This window comes from Tympanuchus pallidicinctus, unplaced genomic scaffold (genome assembly GCF_026119805.1).
Source record: "Tympanuchus pallidicinctus isolate F22 unplaced genomic scaffold, pur_lepc_1.0 scaffold3, whole genome shotgun sequence".
Classification (NCBI taxonomy): domain Eukaryota; kingdom Metazoa; phylum Chordata; class Aves; order Galliformes; family Phasianidae; genus Tympanuchus; species Tympanuchus pallidicinctus.
The window spans coordinates 78,097,102-78,120,665 of record NW_026294747.1 but is presented as its reverse complement, the minus strand read 5'-3'; the positions used below and the strand labels follow the sequence as shown (position 1 = coordinate 78,120,665).

At 36.0% G+C, this 23,564-nt stretch overlaps 1 protein-coding gene across 10 annotated transcripts in view; it reads left to right on the top strand.

The window, feature by feature from the left end:
* The first annotated feature begins 352 nt into the window (after positions 1-352).
* The window catches only part of SLC39A12 (solute carrier family 39 member 12), a 42,040-nt gene continuing 18,828 nt past the window's right edge, over positions 353-23,564 (top strand). For 4 of the 10 annotated variants that reach the window (XM_052695333.1, XM_052695329.1, XM_052695331.1 and 1 more), the window contains exons 1-8: positions 1,122-1,220; positions 8,352-8,447; positions 9,167-9,343; positions 10,477-10,829; positions 14,405-14,686; positions 17,102-17,309; positions 19,242-19,441; positions 23,110-23,281. In XM_052695333.1, coding sequence (XP_052551293.1) covers positions 10,560-10,829; positions 14,405-14,686; positions 17,102-17,309; positions 19,242-19,441; positions 23,110-23,281 — 1,132 coding nt within the window. In that variant the 5' untranslated portion in view covers positions 1,122-1,220; positions 8,352-8,447; positions 9,167-9,343; positions 10,477-10,559. Of the gene's footprint in view, positions 435-1,121; positions 1,221-8,351; positions 8,448-9,166; positions 9,344-10,476; positions 10,830-14,404; positions 14,687-17,101; positions 17,310-19,241; positions 19,442-23,109; positions 23,282-23,564 lie in introns of those variants that run through there. The other 6 variants (XM_052695327.1, XM_052695328.1, XM_052695334.1 and 3 more) reach the window with 6 other exon arrangements.

Below are 23,564 nucleotides of genomic sequence, written 5' to 3'. Positions count from 1 at the left end.
CTTATTCAGAGATAATACTTACCAAGACATTACTGTTAATGGGTACTGCAGCATATTTAACTGAATCAAAATTATCTGCTGAAATAGATCAAATTCATTACAAAACAAATTTGAGAATAAGTTTCTTCTAAATATTAAAACTAATATTTACTTTGATAATAGCTTTCATTCACACTGAAAGTCTATTTTTCAACTGTAGTTGATGGTTGTGTGGGAACTGTTAAGTCATAGCCTGAACCACTGACTGATCACCTGAGACAAGCACTGAGTCAGCCATGGGAGCACAGGTGAAGGCAATTCAGCTGAGTGACCAGAAGGGGTGGAGCCTGGCTGCACCTCTTCTAGACCCACTTAAGGGCTGACTGCCACAGGGGAAGAATTCCTTTCTGGAAAGTGTTCCTTTTGGAATTTTCTACTGTAGGCCTAGGATGTAAGTGAGCATTTTATTTTTGATTGTCTCTTTCCACTTTGGTAATCTTTCTAACTAAAAACCTCTGAAACGCTATCCTAACTGCTACTCTTCTAACTATGCATTTGTTAATTGTACAATAGTGCAGGCATCTGCATCAAGGATGATTGCTGCAGGCTCTCAACTGTTATGCAAGTTATACATACAATCACTAAGTCTAGACCACAATTCCTCTCCTCCAAAAGCAGTCTTCTAGAATAGGCCAGATAAACTGCCTGTTAGACAGTCTCTTTTTTTCTAGTGATACTAACAGGGAGTTGCGAGTGACTATATACAGAAGTGTGACAGCTTTACTGTAAAGTCTGAAGTTTTGTATTAAAAATGCGGATAATAGATGCAGACCTGTGTATTTGCATTCTGGTAGATTTAATTCCAATTTGTGGGTTTCTTAAAGAAGAGGTAGTATTAAGGAGCATGCCAAGAGGAAATGCTGTGGTTTGTTTCTCTCTCATATGCACATACTTTCCTCTTTCAAAATGACAGTGAAGATGGTGTTTGGCAAGTTTATTTGTCATATTTTTGTTTCAGAAGTAGGAGAGCAAACTGAAGTTAATACATAGCCAGTTATCTAAGATACAGACAGGTGGTCTCAGAGTTTATACTTATTCTCTTTAATAGACAGAATTTTCTAGTCAGATAGCTCTGAGTCACTCAAAATATTGCAGCAAAACAATACGAGGGACTCGTCATTCAGAATGGGGAGGAAATCCAGTACGTTGGATGCATCCATTCTCCAGACTTTTATCTGAAGGTATACAGAAAGAATGAGTTCTTAAAGCCAGCACTCCCACCTCCCTTTTATTATCCTCAGCACTGATTTATGAATAACCTTAGTTTTCTTCTTAAATAAATTTTTGCCCTGGCTTCATCTTCGGTTCTTATCAGAGTTTCTGGAAAATAAAATGAAATGAAATTCTAGATAAGACCAAAACCAAACTTCTTAAGAGAGAGTTAATTAAAAATTCCTCTCAACACACCATGCTCTGCATACTAATCCACTTAATGCTTTCTTTTCCTAGCTAACAACTGCCAGGCATTGACTTGTTCTACTTGGCTACTTCTGAACTTTACAGTGAGCTGCAGATTGTATGTTGTTAGATCTAGTCATTAATAAATACACGCTTTAAGCTCAATGAAGTTGTGTAAAGTGAGATTAAGCTTCACATTTATGGTTTTCCAGACTTGTTTATGTGTGAATTCGTGCATGCAATACTTTAAAAAGACTCTTTCTGTGAAGCTGGAAACAACACTGAGCAAAACTGAGAGCGGGAGTTTTTAAAAATTAAAATGAGAGTGATCATTGATAAGAATGATAGTTGCGTTAAATAGAGATAGGGCAAATTCAGGAATTATTACATTTGTGTTAAAAAGTAATATTGAAGGGAGGGGACAATAGAAATTGTAATAAAAATTTTTTGACAAAACAATCCTTTATTTCCCTTTATCATCTGTCCAAGCATCATAAGGTATTTAATACTGTATTCTCTTTTTGCAATTGTACTTCTATATATAGTAATATAAATATAATGCCATCAAATAACGTATAAGAAAACAAGGAAAACAGAAAAAACATTGGCAATGAAAACAAATGAATAAACACAGTGATTACGTAAAAAAAGATACAAGAGAAAAGCACAAGTAAGAAAGAAAAAAGTTATTAAATATTAGAGTTAGGGATATTTTTCACAAAGGAAATATGAAAGTTACATGATATGCAGCATCTGCAAGGTTTGTGGGCACAGGTTTTTTAAAATTGAAAGGGTTATTTCTTCTAAATTTCCCATTGCTGCCTTGATGAAAGGACAAGTTTAATACATTCTGTTACTGTTTTTTCCACAATAGGTTATAATTAGAACTTAATAGAAAATTCAGACAAGCAATTCTTGGAACAGTATGTGGGAGACTGCAGGTACTGATTAAGAGTAGATTGTCTGGGTGGTGAAATCTCTAAATCAGTAATTAGAGCTTAAAATAACAACCGAAATCACATTAAGTGATAGTGTTGCAAATAATTGTACTTGGTTATTTTCAGCTCAGTATTAGGTTTTCCAAACCCAGGATCCAGGACCACAAGTGTGATAGCTTTCCTACCACCAGTTTCTTCATAACAGGTTGTCTTCTGGTATTTGACAGAGACTGGCTTTAGTCTCCTTGAAAACTACCATCCTGTATTGTTTCCTTAATGTATTTTTATTTTTATTATTTATTTGTTTATTCCTATTTGTTGTTATCATTCTAGGAATGATATATGTATTCATTAATGTGTATTCATTAATAAGTAATGTGAGTTCTATGTTATTATTTGTGGTCTAAAAATAACCTTAATTTAAAAAAAAAAATTAGTCTCTTATTTTTTTTTATTTATCTTTGTTTATTTCCTGGATGCAGCAGACTGTGTTCACGCAATGAGCTGATGTTTTTGAGATGGTTAAAAAAGGAGGAGTTTAAATTCTCCAAAGTTTCTTTGCTGTGAGGGTGATGCACTAGAACAAGTTGTACAGAGAAGTTGAGATGCCCTGGAGTTGTTCAAGGCCAGGTTGAATGGAGCTTTGCCCAGCTTGGTCTAGTGGCAGTTGTCCCTGCCTGTAGTATTGGTGTTGGAACCACATGATCTTCAAAGTCCTTTCCAACCCCAAACAATCTATGATTCTTTCAAAACCCGTACTTTATTCATTGCAGTTAGTTTTTGCATTGATATGGAATAATAATATGCATGTATAAAACTACAAATAACTTGGATAAAACAAGTGAAAACTAGAACAAAAATGTCTAAGAATGGGATGTGCTGTTGTCAGTGCTGTTGCCTTCAAAAGCTGGATGACATTAAATTCAGGTTTTTATTTTATAATTAACAGCAATTTGAGGAAAATGAATCTAACTGGCCTATCATACTATGCTTTTGTTTTTGTATTGGAGCGAACTTCAATTTCAGACCTGGATGAGCATATATGTATTTTCAGTAACTTCCAGATGAATTTGCTAGAATGAGTACAGATGTTTACTCACCTAGGAACTGAATACAATAAAAGAGATTGAAAGATCTGGCAGTAGAAGCACAGTCTCAGATTTTTCAATCTAGTAACACTGCATGTTAAATTTAAATCATCTTATACTATATACTTCTAATGGTTTTAAGTATTTTTATATTTTCAGTAATGTATCTTATTTGATGCAACTAGAAAGGACTAATTCTGTATTTTTTTTTGTAACAATTATATATATATTTAATTATATATAATTAATATAATTATATATTATATGTAACAATTACATATAACTATTCGGTATGGTACCAACAGGAAACTACTTTCTAAATTGGAGGAGATTAAAAAATTGAGGATAAGTAAATAATCTAGAAGGTTATGAGTTGCTTGAAAATAGATGGATTGACTTAGAGGTTACCACTGAGATCTTCCATGATTCAACTATTTAGACTATTGTTATCTGGTAAGTAGATAGCAGTGACATCATTTGCTGAGGACATTGAGTCAGAAAGCAACAGAGCATAATTGGGCTTTCATGCAAAAAGAACTAGAGGCTTGGAATTTTGGACATGGAGTGAAATACAGTACAAAAACAGTCTGAGAACACACTTATCTCAATCACTGTAAGAATAAAAATGTTTTAGAAATATTGTATCAAGTATGATACCTAGCACTAAGGGACTTTTGAGTGTTTGTCAAACCTAAAAGGATGGCTATTCAACAGGAAAGGGCCATTCCAATATGATATGTATAGTGGAAATGTTAAGTCATGGCTTGAACCAGTGAGTGAGCAATTGGTGGGAAGGCTGGGCCAACCCAGGGGAGCTCAGGTGTATGCATCTGAGTGGCTGCAAGGGGTGCAGCCAGGATCCACCCCTTTCCTGATTTCATGTAAGGGTTTGTAGTGGAGGTAAGGGTATCTTGCTGGAGATCCTGGCTTACCTTAAGTCTTCCTGGAGTAAGCAGCATTTTTTCCTTTGTTCCTGTGTCCTCAGCTGTTGCATTTAAGCAAATCCTCACTTGCTGCAGCCTAGGACTTTGCTACTCTGCTATCACTGTTGCGTTTTCCATTGAGTTACAGCATTACTCGTGATCAGAACATTGTTGGAAATGATGTGATACCTAAGTCTGTTTCCTATGTGGTAAATAGCATAACTGTTAAAACAATTTCTTCATTTTATTACTAATTGGTGCTCTGTGCTGCAGTGTTATGTAGTTATTCATGTGTAATCGTATGTTTAATGAAATTGTAAGTGCTTTGGGTTAGATGATATGTTCTTAGCAAGGCCAACTCATGTTTTTATCTTTAGAAACATAAAAACGCAGAAATGAAGAATGCATGTGGTAGATTCTGGTAGCATTCCAGGACATAACTGAACAGGTGGAAAGCTTAATAACTCACTTTCTGCATCTTTATAGCATAAAAGGAGGTAAAATAGCTGAAAGTGATATTGAATCATAGAATGGCCTGAGTTAGCAAGGACCTTGGAGGAAGTTTTTCACACAGAGGGTGGTGACGCACTGGAACAAGTTACCCAAGGAGGTTGTGGATGCCCCATCCCTGGAGGCATTCAAGGCCAGTCTGGATGTGGCTCTGGACAGCCTGATCTAGTGGTTGGCAACCCTGCACATAGCAGGGCGTTGAAACTAGGTGATCGTTGTGGTCCTTTTCAACCCAGGCCATTCTATGATTCTATGACCTCAAGTATCAGTAAGTTCCAACACTCCTAACACAAGCATGGCTGCCAGCTGCTATACAGAGTACTAGATCAGATTGCCCAGGGCCTCATCCAACCTGGCCTTAAACACCTCCATATGCACATATCTGCTGCTGTATCTAAGTTCTTGATTATATTTAATGATACTCTTGAATAGTCTTCACAGTTACGTTTGTATCCATTTTTTGGACTGTTTAGTCCAAAAACACTGACCAGAAAATCAGCAATGGAGAAGTTGTATGAGGTTAAAGTTTGTAGTAAGATAAGGGCAATTAATGAGACCTAAGTAGGTCACACACTTCATATAAAATAATGTTTTGTTAACCCATCTAAGTTTTTATGCCAGTCGTCTGAAGACAACAGATGTCAAGAATTACTTGTGCAGTATGAGGGGGAAAAAAAACTTCTGAAGGTACACTTCTCAAAACTTAAGAGGCTTTGCTGGTCTAGAGTGGAAATAATCCATGAATTCCTTTCTTCTGTTATAAATAGATTTCCAAGTCTCCCTAAGGAAACTTGCTGTTAACACGTGAGTCAGTCAGTCCGGAACTAATATAAGGCTTGTTCCAGAGATACAAATTAATATGTGAAACTATATTAATGTATATCTCAGATCATTTCAATGGAATTCAGTCATTTTAATTAATTGGCACTCTAAATATATGATATTGTTGGGATTGGCATGTGAGGCCAATGAGGCTGAATAGACTGTAGTAATTTTAAAGCACTGATTTTTTTTTTTAAAAGTTCTCTGGCATTAATTCATTGGCAAGAATGCTCTATATATAGAAGTTAGACTTAAATTTCTTGCAAAATATAATCCTTTCATATGTCAGTATGGTGCCTTTGGCTGTAATTATAGTGATGTGCATGCATAGCATTAATAACACGGGGGAAATCTGCAGTAGTTCAGAATTCTCTGTTTGCCAAAATTACTGTGATTAATAAAAGGGCGAAAACCACATTTGCTTTGTCCATCAAAACAAGATTTACAGTATTTAAGGAATAAGAGTTATATAGTTGCATTTCTCAGTTAAGATGTGAAGTTCAGCAGGGGTCTTGCTAAGATGATGCCTACATCTTCTCCCTATTCTGCTGTACAAATAAAATTAAGTGGCTTGCCAGGTTGATAGAGCTCATGGGCACATCCTTGTCATCTCTCAGTGAGTCCTCTAGAGAGTTTTCCTATTCACATATAATTTATTCACTGATCCTTTGAAAAATAGTAAATTGCAGAGTGCAGTTATTCATGGCATTTGTGAATGGGCAACTTGCTTTTGTTCTTGCAGCAGGTGTGTAGGTGGGAGAAACAAGACAAGCTGCAGTGAGTCTCACTGGCTCGCTTAAAATTTAAACAGCTGAAAATCCTGTAACCAAAGAGGGCTTGCTGCACATGCTTCTCATATTCTGTGCCTGATTATGCTATTTGGAAATTGCCTTCACTCCTAGTCATGGAAGTTTGGGGACATAATAATATGAGCTTGCTTAGTCATAAAAGAGAGCACTTGTGCATGAAGATGTGCTTCATTTGAGATCATGAACAGAAACATGAAATAAAATATGAATTTCGGGAAGTTCCTATCTTGATCACATTCTTATCTTTTCTGTTAACATTTTACTAGGATGTTTAGCAGTGCTGGTCAGCAATCTGTTTACTCTTCAAGTATCCCTCCATGATGTAAGTTCAAACTGATTAAAAATGGTGGTTTATCTCTGCAAATTCTTGATGTCAGATCCTTGCTTGAGCATGAGACAGTCCTGAGCTAAGCATAGAATCAAGTTTAAAAAGTGTCATTCACTTATTTAAGTTTGCCATGCCTCTGGTTTTGGTTTTTTTTCATGTTAGAAGGACAAGTTGCTTTGCTTAGAGATACCTGGTTCTGCAATACTTCTGAGGGCTCTTTCTCCATAAACATTGTCATTCTACCTTTTTTTTTTTTTCCTGTCTATTGAAAAATCACTTCAATTTAAGCCATAGTGGGAGAGACTGATATAAGAAATGAGAGAATTATATTAGTGATGCTTGTTTCTTGAGGTTCTGAGTCATTTTTCTGTATCTGTCAGCAAACTTGTATTAGGCATCTAACTACATGGCTCAGTTGTTATCGTTGTCCCATTTTGTTGGTTGACATAAAATCAGCATGGGTAGGTAGCAGGGGAATAATGCTATTACAGAAGAGTTCGAAAAAAGGAGTAAGCAATTGGTTTCAAAGATCATGTAAAAAGTAGTCCTCCAATTGTTGTGCAGACAGAAATATTCCTAGCTCATGACAGAAAGCAGAGGCAATGCTGTGATGCTAAGGGTTAAAGCGGAAGTGGAAGCTTGAGTTCTCATCAGTAACTTTGTCACCAATGGGAAACATATTTGCAAGCCAGAGAAGGAAGCTTGCAACCTGAAACTGAAAAAAAAAGGGAAATTTCTTTGAAGCCATAGTGCCCAGTACTAACTGTCATCTGTGGCTTTCTAATACACTAAATGTTTCATTTTGTTACCATCAATTTGTAATATGAACACTAATGTGAGATATTGCCAGTATTATTATGCAAATCTTCTCTCAGAAGCTTTTGATAGTAGTAAAACATAAAATGTATATTTTTAAACATTAGCTTCTCTCAACAAATTGAAACAATTCATCTTCTGTTTATACACACTAACTGGATGGAATAAATTTTTCATTTCAATTACTAGTTATACACAAAATGCCGAATTATGTACAGATAAACGTACTCTATGTTTGTTTGGTGATTAAGCAATCTATGGAACTAAGTGTTGGAAGCTATTTCCACATCATCTGAGGGACTGTTTTTATTAGTGGAACAAATGTGGACATAGCGTTGTTTCATAGAGCAAATTACATAAAAGCCAGAACAGGGGGGAAAAAAAAAAATAGATTGAGAAAGTAAAATAAAACACATTTCAATACAAATGTTGAGGGTTTTTGGTATCATTGAGTAAATAATAGTAGGACTAATTTTTTAAATGTTCAGCTTTGATCACACAAGAGTTTACACTGTTCCATATACCTGTAATTGTGTTTTTGAGAACATCATTTCTTTACATTTTGCACTTCACTTAAGCTCTTGTTGTTCTCTTTTCTTTCTTTTCTTTTTTTTTTTTTTTCCCCACCAGTCTCAGTTGCCAACTCTCAGCTTTACTAACACCAGATTATTCCCTTTGAGCTGGCAGCTTTGGAGGAAGCACTGCTGGCATTTTAGAACCCAGGACTGTGTCCCTAGAGCTCTGAAGAGAAACACGATGTTTCTGTTACCAGTAAGGTAAGCAGTCTTACTGCTTCTCAGGGTTTGAAGAACAAAGTGAGATGCTAATTATTCATTACCACACTGAGGGTTTGCAAGGTGGAAGAACGATATGACTGGTGTATTTATCACTATGGAAATCTGTCAGTCATCAGTTTTCACTATATTCTAGTGCAACAATACAGTAGCAACATGGTGACATAAATGTCAACTTTGCAACAGAACCCCTCAGGAAAATTAGAGTTTCTAGGAGAGAGAATTTTTTTCATTGTGGTTTGGGCTGTCCCTGGTTTTATAAATGGTGTGAGTGTAGTACAGAATGAGAAGGAAAGAAAGAAAGAAAGAGCCTGTTCTCTGAGGACAGTGCTTCCTAAAGAAAAACGACTTTTTTTTTTTTTTTTTTTTAATGGAAGTGCTTTAAAAATGTGTTTTTCTGTTCTAGTGTTTGCAAAAGGAAATTAAGTTTTGATTTAGAAAGAAATTCAATATATCATAAAATCGCTCCATTATTGAAACATAGCGGAGAACAGTTACGGTGCTAATTTGTATTACCCATTGTAATGAAATACATTCTTCAGTAGATTTTACACATCTTGTGTTTTGATAGAGTAGAGCAGGCACTATTTGCATAAAATGATAACTACCAGAATATGTAAAATACGTACAATAATGTGATGCTTAGAACTTGCCAAGAAGGACATGTACTAATTCCTGTCCACCTCCATTGTTACCTTAAGAGCCAGCTCTCTCCATAGCAACTGAAAACTTTTCAAGGCAGCTATAAACTAATCCCCTCCAGCTTCCAGAGCACCATCAAGAATTTTAAAAACATTGGACTTCCAGCAGCTAAATACTTCTGTGGATTCAAAAGGCCACGAAGCTAGATACACAGGCTTTCTTTCTCCCTTCAGAAGGTAAGAAAATAATGTTTAGATGTCAGTGTTTCCCAACAAGAGTGCTAACAGTAACGTTTGTTTATATAGCAAAAGATTTCCTAGTGTCTAAAGCTTAGTAACTTTAGTTAGGGAGTGAATGTCAGCTTGAATTCAGCAATGTTTTGCTGTTTGTTTTTTTTTTTTTTTTTCCTTTTTAAACACTCCATTTGCTGGGTTTGTTTTGAAATCGAACACACACACAAAAATCATATTGCACTTCAAAAAAATGCTGATCTTGTGTGTGGCTGTTTAATGCATATATATTGTCATCTGAAAATATTTGTTGCTGCCAGCATATGCCTACAAATAAAATGAAAAAGTCTTTGTGGAAAACAGAAGATAAACTATTTTGTTTCTTCTGTACTGGAATGGATGTTGTTAAAGCAAAGGTGATGGTATAGCCTGACATTGGGAAGGATAGTGTCAAGACACATTTACAATACAAAATGTGTTTTGCATCAAGAGTTTAAGAAGTCAAATTTGTTCTTTCTGATGTTTGTCTTGTTTGTTCCCTGAGTTCTACGAATGAAATTATGACCTCAGTCTTGTAACTCTTTCCCCTGATCATAAAATGTCATTAATTTTTAAGGATATCCTGTTCATTCTGTTTCATGTTTTATAGCTGGAGCTTGGTAATGTTGATAAAGTGTTTTGGAAATGAAACTTGCTCTATATCATTCCTTTCTAACATAATTACTGTACTCTGTATCAGAATTAGAATAGTAATCTTTATTTACAGATATTTTTTGCTGCTAAAAAACAGTTTCATAATGGAATAAAAGTGAAAACTACAGCATTTTCCTGTTCTTACTGAAGAGGATTATTAGTGAGTGCAATGCCATAAGAGTGAAACGAAAATCATACACTTTATTTTTATGAGGAGGGAAAAGCAGTTTCAATCAATCACTTATTGGTAATTCTACAGAAATTTTAAGGCTGTGGTTGTCTTAGTTTCCTGCTGTTCTGGGCTATAAAGCCCTTACAGGCTCCCTGTTGTTCAAAAACAGCTTGTCACTGCAAAGCGGCTTAGCCAACCAATTAATAAATCCTTTCAAACATATTGCATTCACACTAATTAAGGGGTTGGGGTTTTTTTCCCCTTTACTATTCAGATTCCTCAGGTTTCGAGTTTAAGCTGTGAAGTGCAAACAACACTCCAACACTCAGTGCAGCTCAGGCGCTGCAGGAAGAGGAGATGTGCTTTCTGAGCAAGCACCCAGCTATTGGGGTGGTATGTTCCGCTTTCCTGCTCAGCGTGCTCATTGCTGAAGGACAGCTTGGGGAAGAGCACGGGCAGGATGGCAGCTCTGCTCCCAACCGAAGCTATCTGATGGAAGTTTTACGCCTTCTTTCAGCTGACAACCCTGAGCTCCACACAAACCACCCAAGAGAACTGGTCAGAATGGTGCTGGAGAGAGCTGAATGCCCACAGCGGATTTATGGCATGCAAGAGGATTGTAATCTGGTCAGTGCTTCAATTAATGAGCAATATTTTTACGGAATCTTCAGTGAGTTCTAAAGTTGTTTGTTATAGTAAAGTCATCCTAAATACATAGCCTAAACACAAATAAGACTCATCACAGGCAAAAATTGATAGTCCCTGCTTGAATCATTGCTTCGCAAATTACTAATGCTAATTGTTTGATCTTGTAAAGAAGAGGTGTTCCAAATTTCAGTCTCATGACAGTAATAGTTTTCCTTTGAAGTTTAAGTGTTTATTTTCCAACAAGAATTTTCCAGTTTCACTCTGATCTAACTAAAAAAGCATAAGCTTGAATTTGGCTCCCAGAAGGTTTTCACTGTGGAAGACAGGTAAAATCTGGGGTAAGATCAGTCACTTTTGTTGTTGGTTTTGGTTCATAAAAAGTAAAACTGAGAGAATTAGCACAGATTCATCTGCAGCTTTGCAGAAGTATTGAAGATTCAGGAAAGTTTTTGGTAAGCAGTTGGAGTCAAAGAAAATTAAAGGCAGAGCAATGAATCTACATATCCAGACTAAAACTGGAAACAGTCCAGGGTATGGCTCTACAGAAGTCTCAGCTGCCGAGTTGAGATTATTTTTCAGAGCTGATTCCTGGTTTGACAAGGAAAGGAACAAGAATAATAAGATCATAAACTGTGGGAGGAGAGAGATGGTGGCAAGTGAGCAACTCACGTGAAAGGAGCTACTAAGAGCTTGGTCAGTCTTGGCCTTGGTTAATGCTCCTCCAGCTTTGGCTTGGTTCTGTGAAAGCATACATCTGACTATCTCTTTGGATTAGGATTATGAGGACATTCATAATGGTGACTGTTTTGAGAATATACCATTCCTGGCAATAAACAAAGCCAATGAGGTGGAGAAATTTTCCTCCTGTGCAGAGGATGCTTAATTGTCTCTTCCTTCAAGTGCTCCCATTTTTCTCGTGAGCCCCAATGTGAAATTTCATACGTAGATAATGTAGTTGTCTGTTTTTCCCTAAATCATTTTGTGTTTGTTTAATAAAAGGAGATAGTACAGGAGATTTTTCTCAGTGTTTTTAAGTATGGACCCAGATCAAAGCAAGAAAATATTAAATAGTAATGGTTATAGATGCTTCCTAATCATCTCAAAATGGGCCCAGGCTTTGTTTTCCTTCTTTGTTTAGCTTCTCTGAATTGCCATCATTTATCTTCTGTTTGCGATCTGGTCTGTCAAGATGATTTAACGGGATTTGGTAACACAAGATAGTGCTGCTCACAGTCTTTGCTGCCTTTCAAGATCTCCAAAATTTGAAACAGAACGCCCCATCTTTGCTTGGCATTTTCTCTCTCATGCTTGTTGGGAATAACTAATTGATTTCAGACTGAACTTTCCCTTATAAATCCAGGATTCCAGTCATACCAGAAGACTCTGGTTTCAGTTTTTTTCTTCTTTTTAATGATGTCTCCAATGGATATTTAAAAAGCAACAGAGTTTAACAGTTTTTTTTAGTTTCCTTTTTGGTTCGCTGTTACATATTGTCTTCCAGACTCCTTGGGCAGGGTCTGATAGCTCTTGAACAGCATCTGTCACTCCTTTATTTCTTAAACACACAAAGGTATATATTTCTTGCAAAGTAAGAGATGCTTTATTTTGTTTTAAACTTCTGATCTCTTAAACAAAGAAAATCAGGGTGCTGTTCCTAGTTTCAAATCTGGGCTCTGTGTTTTAAAAGCAAATAAGTTTCCTAAACTTACCATGCATGTTGTTATGCCTATGAAATATTCCTAATGGCAAAAATTACAAGTGGTGAGCCCACTTATGTTCTCTCAATATCTCCTTAAAAGTCACTTTTAATGGGCTGACCTTATACAGTAGAAGCATCTTTTTAAAATGTACCTTATTCCTTAAAAAAAAAAAAAAAAAAAAAAAAAAAAAAACTGCTTACTTTTCTGTCATCTTTGTAAGAACAAACAAAAAACTGGGTGATTATAGTTTATCCCTACTGAGTTTTGAAATGTTACAGAAGCCTTTGAAATTATTTCAGGACATACGGAATTTTTTTTATTGTTTGTTCTGGTTTTTTTTGTTTTTATATTACTACAAAAATTGAATGTGTATTCAAAAATACTAGCTGGCTAACTTGAGGCCTTTGGGATAGAGAACAGAGTACCTATGTGATCTTAGCCCAAATATTAATGTTTGGAGTCATACACTGAATGTCTAATGTTTTCCAGACCTTGTAGGCAACTGGGCAGGGCACAGTGGATCATACTTCTTTTCATATTGAAATGGAGCTTGCTTATGAGTATAAATATTTAATTGGTCATTACCATCCACAGTTCTCTTTGATTATATTGAGTATTTGTGTCAGTTTTTGCGGGAATTACTTATATTAAAATGTGGCAGCTCTCTCAATTCCTCTAGGGAACATTGGTTTCTGAACGCAACAATGTGTGTTTGATTCTACTCTGCCTCTGTGTAGGAAAATGAACTAATGTACAGGGAGAGCAAACACATCATGTTTGTAGCCATAAGCAGTTCAGTTTGACAGCATGGGTTCAATTTACTCATGAACTGGAGTGTAATTATGGTCCTCTCATGCTGTAGTTTTCGTCTCACAAATGTACATTCTGGCTAGTCTATCATAATGGTTGAGATTAGCTGACATGACTTCTTAGTGCTTGGAGAGAGCCAACCTGAGAAAAGAAATGACTGCACAATGAATAGTTACAGAGTCACTTGAAGAAAGACTCTATATTCTGGAATTTACTGTCTCATTTCCCATAGCCTGATACAGAGCTCTATTGATTTTTATGGCTTAGTTTTAAAGGCTCACTTTAGTCTGAGCTGGCAAAAGTTTCTGGAAAATTTTTTTTCATCAATAATAATTGTAGTTTTACACATATAAACCATTGCCTGCTCAAATATAAACCACATATAGGGTATTTATTTTCAGTCCCTCTAAAAATTCATTTAGAGGACCAGATAATGTTGAGAACTTGTACTGCCTTTCTGCGCTGAAGGTAGCTGTTCTGTTTAACAGGATGGATTGAGGAAAAAAAAAGATAGCCACATGATTGTTGGGTCAATTAAGACTCTTAACACTGTATTAAAAATGATGTAACTTTTGTTCACATACCGTGGATTAACTGTGGTCAGTTATGATCTTTGTCATATAACAGAAACCCATACAGAATGATTAAGCAGTAGGTCTTATTCCTAGTTGTAGTTAAATTAGATAAAATCTGTTGAAACCAGTGGAAGACTCATTTCTCTGCAGTGAAGTTTTGGCAACAGTTCTTCCTGTTTTATAGTAAATTTTAAATCCCTTGGAGGCTTGACATTGCTATAAAAAAGAAGAGGCTCTGGAAGAAAAAAAAAAAAAAAAAAAAGATGCAAGGTGTGATCTAGCTGCTGTAGAACTGAAATAAATGATAAGCACCTTCCTCTTCTATTTCCATTAGCTCATATCTGTGTAGTGTTAGGTTTGGTGCCTTATATTTAAGAGTGGAATTCTCCTATTACTATCATATTGAATTACAAGTGACTAGCAATGTGTTTCTTGATTTGAATTTCCATTTTTTTCAATTTCTTTGCAGTGTCTTGAACCAGATGCTATGTTACTAATAGCTGGTGGAGGTTTAGAAGATCATCTCAGTGAAGAAGTATTTGAGAGAATTTCTCTTGTTCTCCTTTACTACATTCTCCACCATAGAGATGTGTGTTCTTCAAAACTCAACTTGAGTAATAAAGATTATAAGTTTTACCTAAAGAGTATGCTCAATTTGAGACATGATGAAGACTGTTATTATTTTTCACGGAATGAAACAGAAGACATTTTGGCTGCAGTAAAGAAACATTTTAAAACTCCTGAAACCCAGGTAAAGAAAGGATAAGTAAAAATACTTTTATAGTTGCTGCTGATATGCCTTTAATAAAATGATACAGTGCCTTTAAGCTAGTTCAAGCATTATGTTGATATTGCAGACAACTGGCCAGTAACAGAGCATGGGCTGATTTTTTAGTGTACCTCCTGTCCAATGCTAGCTTTCTCCTTGACTGGCATTTTGGCATGCACTGCCTAACCTTTTCATAGACTCTGTTGAGACATAGTTGGGGAAATAGCTAGCATAGATACAGTTGCTCTGCTTAAGGTATATGGAAAACTGTAGCTGCATAGGTACAAGATCTCGCACTTAGCCTCAAGGACAGAAAATACTTTCTCATCTACTATATTTACTAATTAATATAGATATGCTACTGGTGATTGTATCTAAGTGGTATAAAGCAAAGCAGTTCTAAAACTGGTCTGGCTATAGAATGAAAACAGTAAATGTGCTGTCATGAGAACCTATGAGATTCTATCTCCATGCGAAGTATGGTGGGAGTAAGATTATGGCCTAAGATCTGAAGGGCTCATTCATTTTTGTCACGTATCTAATTATCTTTGAGCATGGATATGCCTTGCAGAAAGACTGACATGGATAAGCTTAAATTTCAGACTTAATAATAAAGAGTGTATTGAGGATATTCAACTCTTAAAGTCGTGCAACAAGTTTTTTTCACCACTGTTTACAATTCCCGATCTCAAGTATGATAAAATTATAGAATAATATGTTTGAGTTAGCAATCTAAAAAAATCCTACTCTTTTCCTTATTTAACAACAAACAAAAAAAAAAACCCAAACAAACAATAAAATAAGGTTTTATTAGATTAGATAACTACTGAAGTACAAGTTGAACTGCTGTAAGAAGACCTTTACTTTTGTTCATAATATTAAAGTTAAATTCGATCTAATGCAAACTTTGAATTTCCCCCTTTCTTTTTTTATTTCATTGAATTTTAATTTGCACCATGCTGTAGTAGGTTTTCTGTAAAAACAGGCAAGGAGTCCCAGCTAAGCAGAGAGCACTGAGGACCTCCAGTTCTTTCTGTGTTCTTTGTGTGATCATTTCCCTATCATAAATTATTCATTGACCAGTATATTTGCTTCTAAGCCTTGGTGAATGTGCTGATTTCCAAAAAATTCAACGGTATCTGGGCAAAAATAAAGGGACACCAGTGGATATTTGGCATGTCCAGATAAATTAGCAATCCATAAAGTGCTTTGCTGTGCAGTCTGTTTGCACTGGCAGTATATTCAATTGTCAAATCACTTCTGTAACTGAGAGTTTACCACTGACACGAGGGAGAAGAAGGTTGGTTTGTTTGTTTAAATGAAAAATACTCAAAATATTATAGACTTTCTAATGCTTAGTTTCACAACACTTAAATTATGGAAAAGGGCCAATTCTGCACAACGATAGAAGAAAGGCAGTTTGTGTCGTCTTCTATGTTTATGACTTACAGAAAGTATCTTCTGATTATATGATTATAGCACCAGTGAGTTATTTGAAATGAGGGAGGAAATTGGGGGCTCTGGGAATTAAATCATATTGCATGGACAGGAAAAGAAGATGTTAGCTTCTGCCCCACAGTGTTTAAGGCACACATAGAAAGAGATGATTGTGTAAAACAAGCAATTACTGTACTGGCTCATCAGACTTTTCAGTTTCATTAATATCAGAAATAATAAATGAGCTTTTATAAATTTAATCTTTTTTTTCCCCAAACTCCAAATTTTTGCAGTGAAAATGAACAAGAAAGCCAGAATTGGAGGAAATAAAGGGATATATTTTTGTGCAACAAACAGCTGTAGACTGCCCCTCATTTCAGACCTGCCTGCATACAAATTTCTGGATGTGCATTACTGTCTACAGCATCTCCTTGGCCACCTGGAAGGGAAGTCACCCTTTATCTGCATAATGGTGGCTTTCCATCTTGTTCCATATAATTGTCCTATAACAATGTATCGATTTCATAAATAAGGGAAAACATTAAGAGAACTCTTCCTGAAGTCTGAGATTAATAAGAGTTTAAAATCCATATTATTTGGGCCACCATCTTGTGCCTTAACAAAAATTCCTCACTTTTCTGCCACTTCCTGGAATGTGAAGGTAACTGAGCATGACGTAAGAGAAGCAGAAATAGCACTGAACAGGAATAATGTGAATGAAGTTCTGTACTTCTTCCCCTTAGAATCTGGGTGAAATTTCAGCTTATTTTATTCTATCTCTGTTCTCCTGGAACTGTCCTATTTCTTATTTGCTGTCCTGCTGTCAATTACAGCTTTAACCTCTGTTTTTTTTTTCTGGCTGGCTGTGAATGCATTCTCTCCACTTTCTCCTCCTGTCACTCTTATTATTTAAATCGAGGTGATCGGGGCTGTCTTCATGCTGTTTTCTCCTGATTTCAGTGTGTTGATGTGAGTACTCTGGAGAAAACTGCTGATATAATGGACAGAGATGGTGCTGATGAAAACACTCTTCCACGCTTGGCTGCTTTGATTATTACTTTGGCTCTACAAGGAGTCTGCATGGGAAAAGCAAGCTTGCCTTCCCCAGAATTCTTTATAAAATATATTTTCAATTCTTTGAATAGTACCACAGAGCTTCAAGTGGCAGGTAAGGTATTTCTTCACCTGTAGGTGCTGGAAAATAAACTTTTTTTTTTTTCTTTTCTAATTCTCTAGGAAATATAAAACATTGTTACTATAGTTATTACATACATAGTGTTGTCATAATTTATGACAGCTTCTCAGTGTTTAGAACAGTGTTTAGAGTGGAAGTTTCTCTGTGAGGGCACTGAGTTTGCCAGGGCCTTCTCTGCTGTTGTGCTGCTGCAACCACATCACAAGACTAACTTAGGGGTAGAGGGGATCATTCACATGTACTTGGCACATTAGGTACTCTGGTCCCTCAGGCTGCAGTGCAGACATACCCCTGTAGGAGAGGAATTAGATGCAGAGTTCTAAACCATCTACTCAGGGCCTACTGTGGATTTAGAAAGTTTGGATAAGACATCTACTCCTTTGTGGGTACTGCTAAAATCAACACTTCTACAATATATTCAAAGCACTTCTAAAAAGTTACACTAAGTCCTGGTTAAAACAACTTAAAATAGAAAACTAAGCATAGGTAAATACATTATTATGACTGTTAGGATGCAGAGAGATATATTAAATCACAGAAGCAAATTATAAAATTTCTTAGATTGCACTTGCATAAACTGGCTTTGCAGCAAAACTGTTCATTTAAAAGTGCCAGTGGAGATCTCGTAAGTTGACTCACAAGAAAGGATGGAGATGGGCACAATGCTACTCATTAGCTTTGTATGTTAAAATCCAGACCCTAGTGAAGACAGTAGAAGGTCTTCCTTTATGGTTAGTAGAGATAGGATATCATTTAGAGAAAATGAAAAATATTCTTAGCTATTTTGTTACAGTGTAAATGTATTTGAAACTTAAGTTAATTAAATTGCCTCTTTAAATAAATTTAAATTCCTAAAAGGAACAGGAAGAAAAAAAAAAGCAAGAATGTGAATTGTGGAAAAAATGAGAAATTAGAGTTGCCTACAGTTAGCAAATAAAGCTGTCTTCAGCTGTGTTCAGAGCTGTTTAAGAAAAAAAAAAAAACACCTTAGCATAAGCCTTTCTCAAAGATTTATTGTTCAGACTATACTATTAGCTTTTTCTAAATAACAGTACTAAAAAACAAAGGATCATCATATGGAAACATTGTTAATCTCATCAGTCTAAGTTTCACCGAAATCAGTCTGTATGTTCTTAATGTACAAACTCAGGTTTACCTAAACAATCAGTATGATTTTATCTTGAAAAGCACAGGAGTGAAGGGAGATGACCAGGCTGGAAAAAATGGAAGGGAAATGAAATTGTGATAGAACATGCCCCCTTGTAAAATTCAGCATTTCTTTAGCAAGTACAACCACTGCACTCAGTTATGCCATGGGGTATGCATGCCCTGCCTTGTCTAGGACTTGGGCTGGGGCTCCTGGCTCCCTGCTGTCTACTTCAGTGCTGCGATCGGGCGTGCTTCCAGATTAGCAACTTGACCAAATGAGACAGAAAATCTGCTGCCCTGTTTTCCATTTCAGAAGTACAAGGGGCAGTATGGCGTCCTCAGGGGTGTTTTCAGGGCACCCAATAAAACACCTTTCTCTCTGGAGTATCTTAATGCCTGCCCCTGGCAGGACAGTTCAAGAAATTATGAAAATATTTGGCAGTAATTCGTAGGTAATTTTGATAGAGACCCATGTTTGAATGGAACATGAAATGCTTTTCAGTCACATCTCTTTTTCCCTGAAATTGTCATTGCCAGTGTGGTGCTGTAAAGGAGGAAATGCTGAGTATATTGATGACTTAAAACACTGGAGCTGCTATGCTGAAACTACCTGCAGTACTGAACAGTGGAGAGAAAAATATTAAAAAGAGGAATTAATATTAAAATTAACAAAATTATTAAAAAATATTTTGAGTTTTGTCTGTCTAAATGCGTATTTTCCCATGGTAAAATTTCTGTTTTTTGATAAATAACCAGAATTGGAACAACTCCTCAACGTGCTTACAGCCAGAAAGCCCTGCACTGTAAATGGACAATTCCAAAGTTACAAAAGAAGATATTATGGTATGACAAGCACGGGTACTGGAGCCAGGAGCAGTCCGGTCAAAGCAAGCTATACAGAAGACTATCTGAAAGATTATTATAAAGATCGTGGGAGTAACACAGATTGGGATCAGGTAAATCTATTTTTGTTTTTATATTATTATATAGTATTAGTCACAGTATTAAGTGTTATTAAATAAAGCTTATTGGACAGGGTTTCATTATGGGTGGTGTTATCTTAGTCCTAAGTATTAAACACTAAGGAATTGTTGTTTATCACAGTGATTAAAACGGTAATTGAGCTTCTTCCTTTAGACTGAAGGACATTCCTCAGACTGAAGGGCGAATTTTTTTAATTTTTAATGTATCCATTTAAAATATATGCTTCAATTACTGTTTCTATTGTTTTTAGTACTTTATACTTCAACTTAGCACAAAGACAGTGGTTCTTTTTCCTGTAGTTGTGCAACTGACTTTTGCTGAGTGATGCGAAACTGAGATGAACAGCATCTGTTTAAATGCCATTCTGATAGATTTGCATAATTTTATTTGTATCTGGTATGCAAATCCTTTCAATATGGTTATCTCATTCCAAGTGTCCACAAAACAGAATCATGCTGATGAGCTGACGCAAGGCATTTAATGGAATCTCAAAATAACTTTAAATGAAAGTCACTTTAGGTGTATTCCATATTAACTTTAAATTATGAATATCAGAAATCGGCAGTGACATTAGGCATACAAGATGCAAAAGCATTCTCCAGCAATACAAACAATAGATAACACTTAAGTTCAGATTCCTTGAACTTGTGAGACTGACTGTAAATCAAAAGAAGAGTGCACAGGAGTGTTTTCTGAAGTGTTTTAGTGGGTCAAACTGAGGGCCAAATATTTTGTATGGATATGGATTTTTGTATGAAAAAATATATTTTTTTATTTTTGTATGAAAAATCACGAAGAAAAATCTGGAGAGAATTTATCTTCTTTGATTCTTAACCTCTCTTTTTTGTTCCATTCTTCTTCTACTTGCATCTATTTTCTTTGTCATATTTTTCCATTGGAAGGCTTTGTGTATCAGCGTTGTTGCTAATTTTGTCTCCTACTTTCTGCACAAATCTGTGCTTCATGAGTAACAGATACTGCCACAGATGAAGCATTGACTGGTTTACAGCTTGTTTGCTAACTAGATTTAAACCTGTAATTTGATTTTTTTTGAAGCATCATTGCAGAAAAAAAGGTCACTGCTTTCTAAGTCATTGTATCTATGATCTTAAAAATGCATATAAAACAAGCAGTGGAAGACCTAATAAGAACAATAATATTAATTTCAATTTAATTTTATTACTATATCTGCAGATTGTTTTATGATTCCTCATTAAAGAAATATGTATTTGCGTACTAACATGATCAATTCATCCAACCATCCAGTTTTTCATATGATGATATGCAAATTTTATTCTTATCATCCTATAGGAGTACATATGTAGTTACCTCGTTAGTGTGGAAGTTTAGTAGTCTGGCTCCCTAATTAAACAACTTAAAAGGCAAGGTCTTGTCACTGAACAAAGTGCAGGTCTTCATACCCTCAAGAACATTTTAGTAAGTGAGTGTTACAAATTATTTGTGTGTAGAATATTTATTTTCCAGTTAAGATCTTGCTTTTTCTTTTAAAATTCCTTGTTAAATTTCAGGAAAAGGTAGGTTCATGGGGGCCCTCTAAATTCCTTCTCAAAACATCCCAGTTAGATCAGGTTCCACAGGACCATGTCAATCTGAATTCTAAATTTCTCCAAGGATGGAGATGGCGCTGTCTTTCTGGGAAACTTGTACCACTACACTATTGCCTCATTTGGTGACTGTTTTATTATAAATAATTGGATTATCACCTGCTGCAACTACTTCCTATCTTCACTTACCCTTATGCTGTACATCTCTGAAAAGTCTCAGTCTCCACCTACCTAATGGAGTGAGGGGAAGATGATGTGGTACCTTACATGCCTTGTCTTCTCCAAACAAAGCAATACAGGTTCCTCAGCCACTCCTTGCTTCTGCTCCTAGCTATCTTGGTCACCTTCAAACTTCTCGTACATGCCGTGTATTTCTCATATTGCTGGTTTTTAATCTGGATACAGTATGCTGAGCAGATGGCAGTAATCATTCTCCATTACGGCCACTGGTTCTGCTCTTGCTGATAGAGCCCAGTGTGCAGTGAGCCTTCACTGCCAGCAGGGCCCACTGGTGGCTCGTTCACATTGCCTGTCAGGACCCCGAGGGCTTTTCTGTTAAGATACCTCCCAGTTGCTTTCCCTCGACCTTAATTGTTGTATGGGGTTATTCTGTTTGAGGTGCAATAAGTTATCTTCACTAATCTTCAAGAATGATTTGTCAGCCTATTCCATTGGCTTGTGAGGATCCCTCTGAACGGCACCCATTACTGTCAGCATATCTATCATTTTCGTCTCAGCTGGATTTCGCAACTGATTGATGCACTCTGTTCCAGCACTGAGGCCACTGATGAGGCATTAAATAATACCATTGAGTACTGACCACTGAGGAGTGCTGCTTAGAACCAGCTATGACCTGGACTTCCAGCTGTTGATACAACTCATTGGTTTTGCACAATTTTTGCTAAATAACTCCAGAGCACAAACATAAGGTCTTCTCTACTTTGAATTTTTTTGCTGCTGTCCTTCCACTTGAAGGTGGAACTGATGAGATTCAGACAGTAAGATCACCCATTACTCTGAACACCTGAGCGTGATATTCAGATTAAGTGTATTGGTGCTCAATTCATCCCATTTCTCAGAGATATACAAAGCATATTTCACTTTACTAATGAATGAATGGATGCAGGAAGACTTCTCCAGTTATTTAAAAGTGAGGTCAATAACAACTTTTAAAAAATTATTTAAATACTGCTTTTCCTTTGAAAGAAACCCAACCAATTTACAATTTCAGTGAATAGAAAAACAATACTCAGGAGTTCCTCAATTTTCAGTTGCAGACTATTTTAAATGACAGAAACAAAATATTTAACTTTAAATTGAAATCCAGAAAATTAGATGGGATTAGGAAATTAAGGTTATTCCTGAAAGGGAAGTTTTTGCTACAGATTTTGTCTTTTTAAAAGGTTTTGCAGAAGTTCCCACTGGAGCAGTCCTGGTGCTGAATGATTATATCTTAACCAGAAGTTCCACCTTGGAGATGAAAGAAAGTTCTTCATGAAATTTTTCAAAACATGTTTTCCTCTTTTGAAAAGGAGACTTTATAACAGAAAGTATTTGAAATTCTCATGTACCTCTAGAAATACAACTACTAAGTAGTCTTTAAACCAAATCTAGAGTACGTAACAGCTGGCATGCTGACCTTGAAGTGATGGCATTGTTAAAAGAATTTGAACACAAACTCTGAAGATATAACCATGAAGCACAAGGACAACCTTCAGTACTGCCTTGATACAAAGCTATATTAGATTAACAGCAAGCACATACATACATAACAAGCAAGACTTGTTAGCACGTAAGATAATAAAGCATCAAGAGGTACTGTCATGTCAGACCCTCAGATGGTATTAACAGAGATCTAATATTTCTGAAAAATTTACTAATATTAAGTTTCAATGAAAAAAAAAAATAGGATTAATTGAAGAAAATTGAAATAATATAATCAAAACAGTGTATATGAGAAACAAGTTTCTCTACTTTGCATGACCATCTGTTCTCCTAAGATTACAGATTACATCCTAGCATAAAATGTGGATGCATGCAACGTACTCAGTAATTCTGTATATATTTCTACATAGGTTTGTTTCTCTGCTGATGAACTCGTGAATATATTTTTAAAAAATAGTTCTTCATCCATTTCCAAGGAGCACTTCAAGCAAATGAGTCCAGCAATTGTTCAGCAACTATTAAGTTGTTCATGTCAGCTTCCTGAATCCAAGCAGACGAAACTTCCACCAACAACTTTGGAAAGTGAGTTATGTTGTTGTTATCAGTGTAGCATTGCTTCAAATAAGGTGAGGAGGTGCGGGGCTTCTGGAGAAATTTCATTCGCAAGTAACCTTAAACCAATCAGGATGAGACTTGTGCTCTCTGTAATTTTATGTGCTGCGTGACTTTGTAGCATGCATGTCAGATAATAGCATTGTATTGGGCAGTGGAGGGAATTCAATGGTTTTGATGTTACATTAGAAAGAATTCTTGTTCAATATATGTTTTTTTCCCCATTTCTTAGAGAAGTGCCTACTGTAGCCAG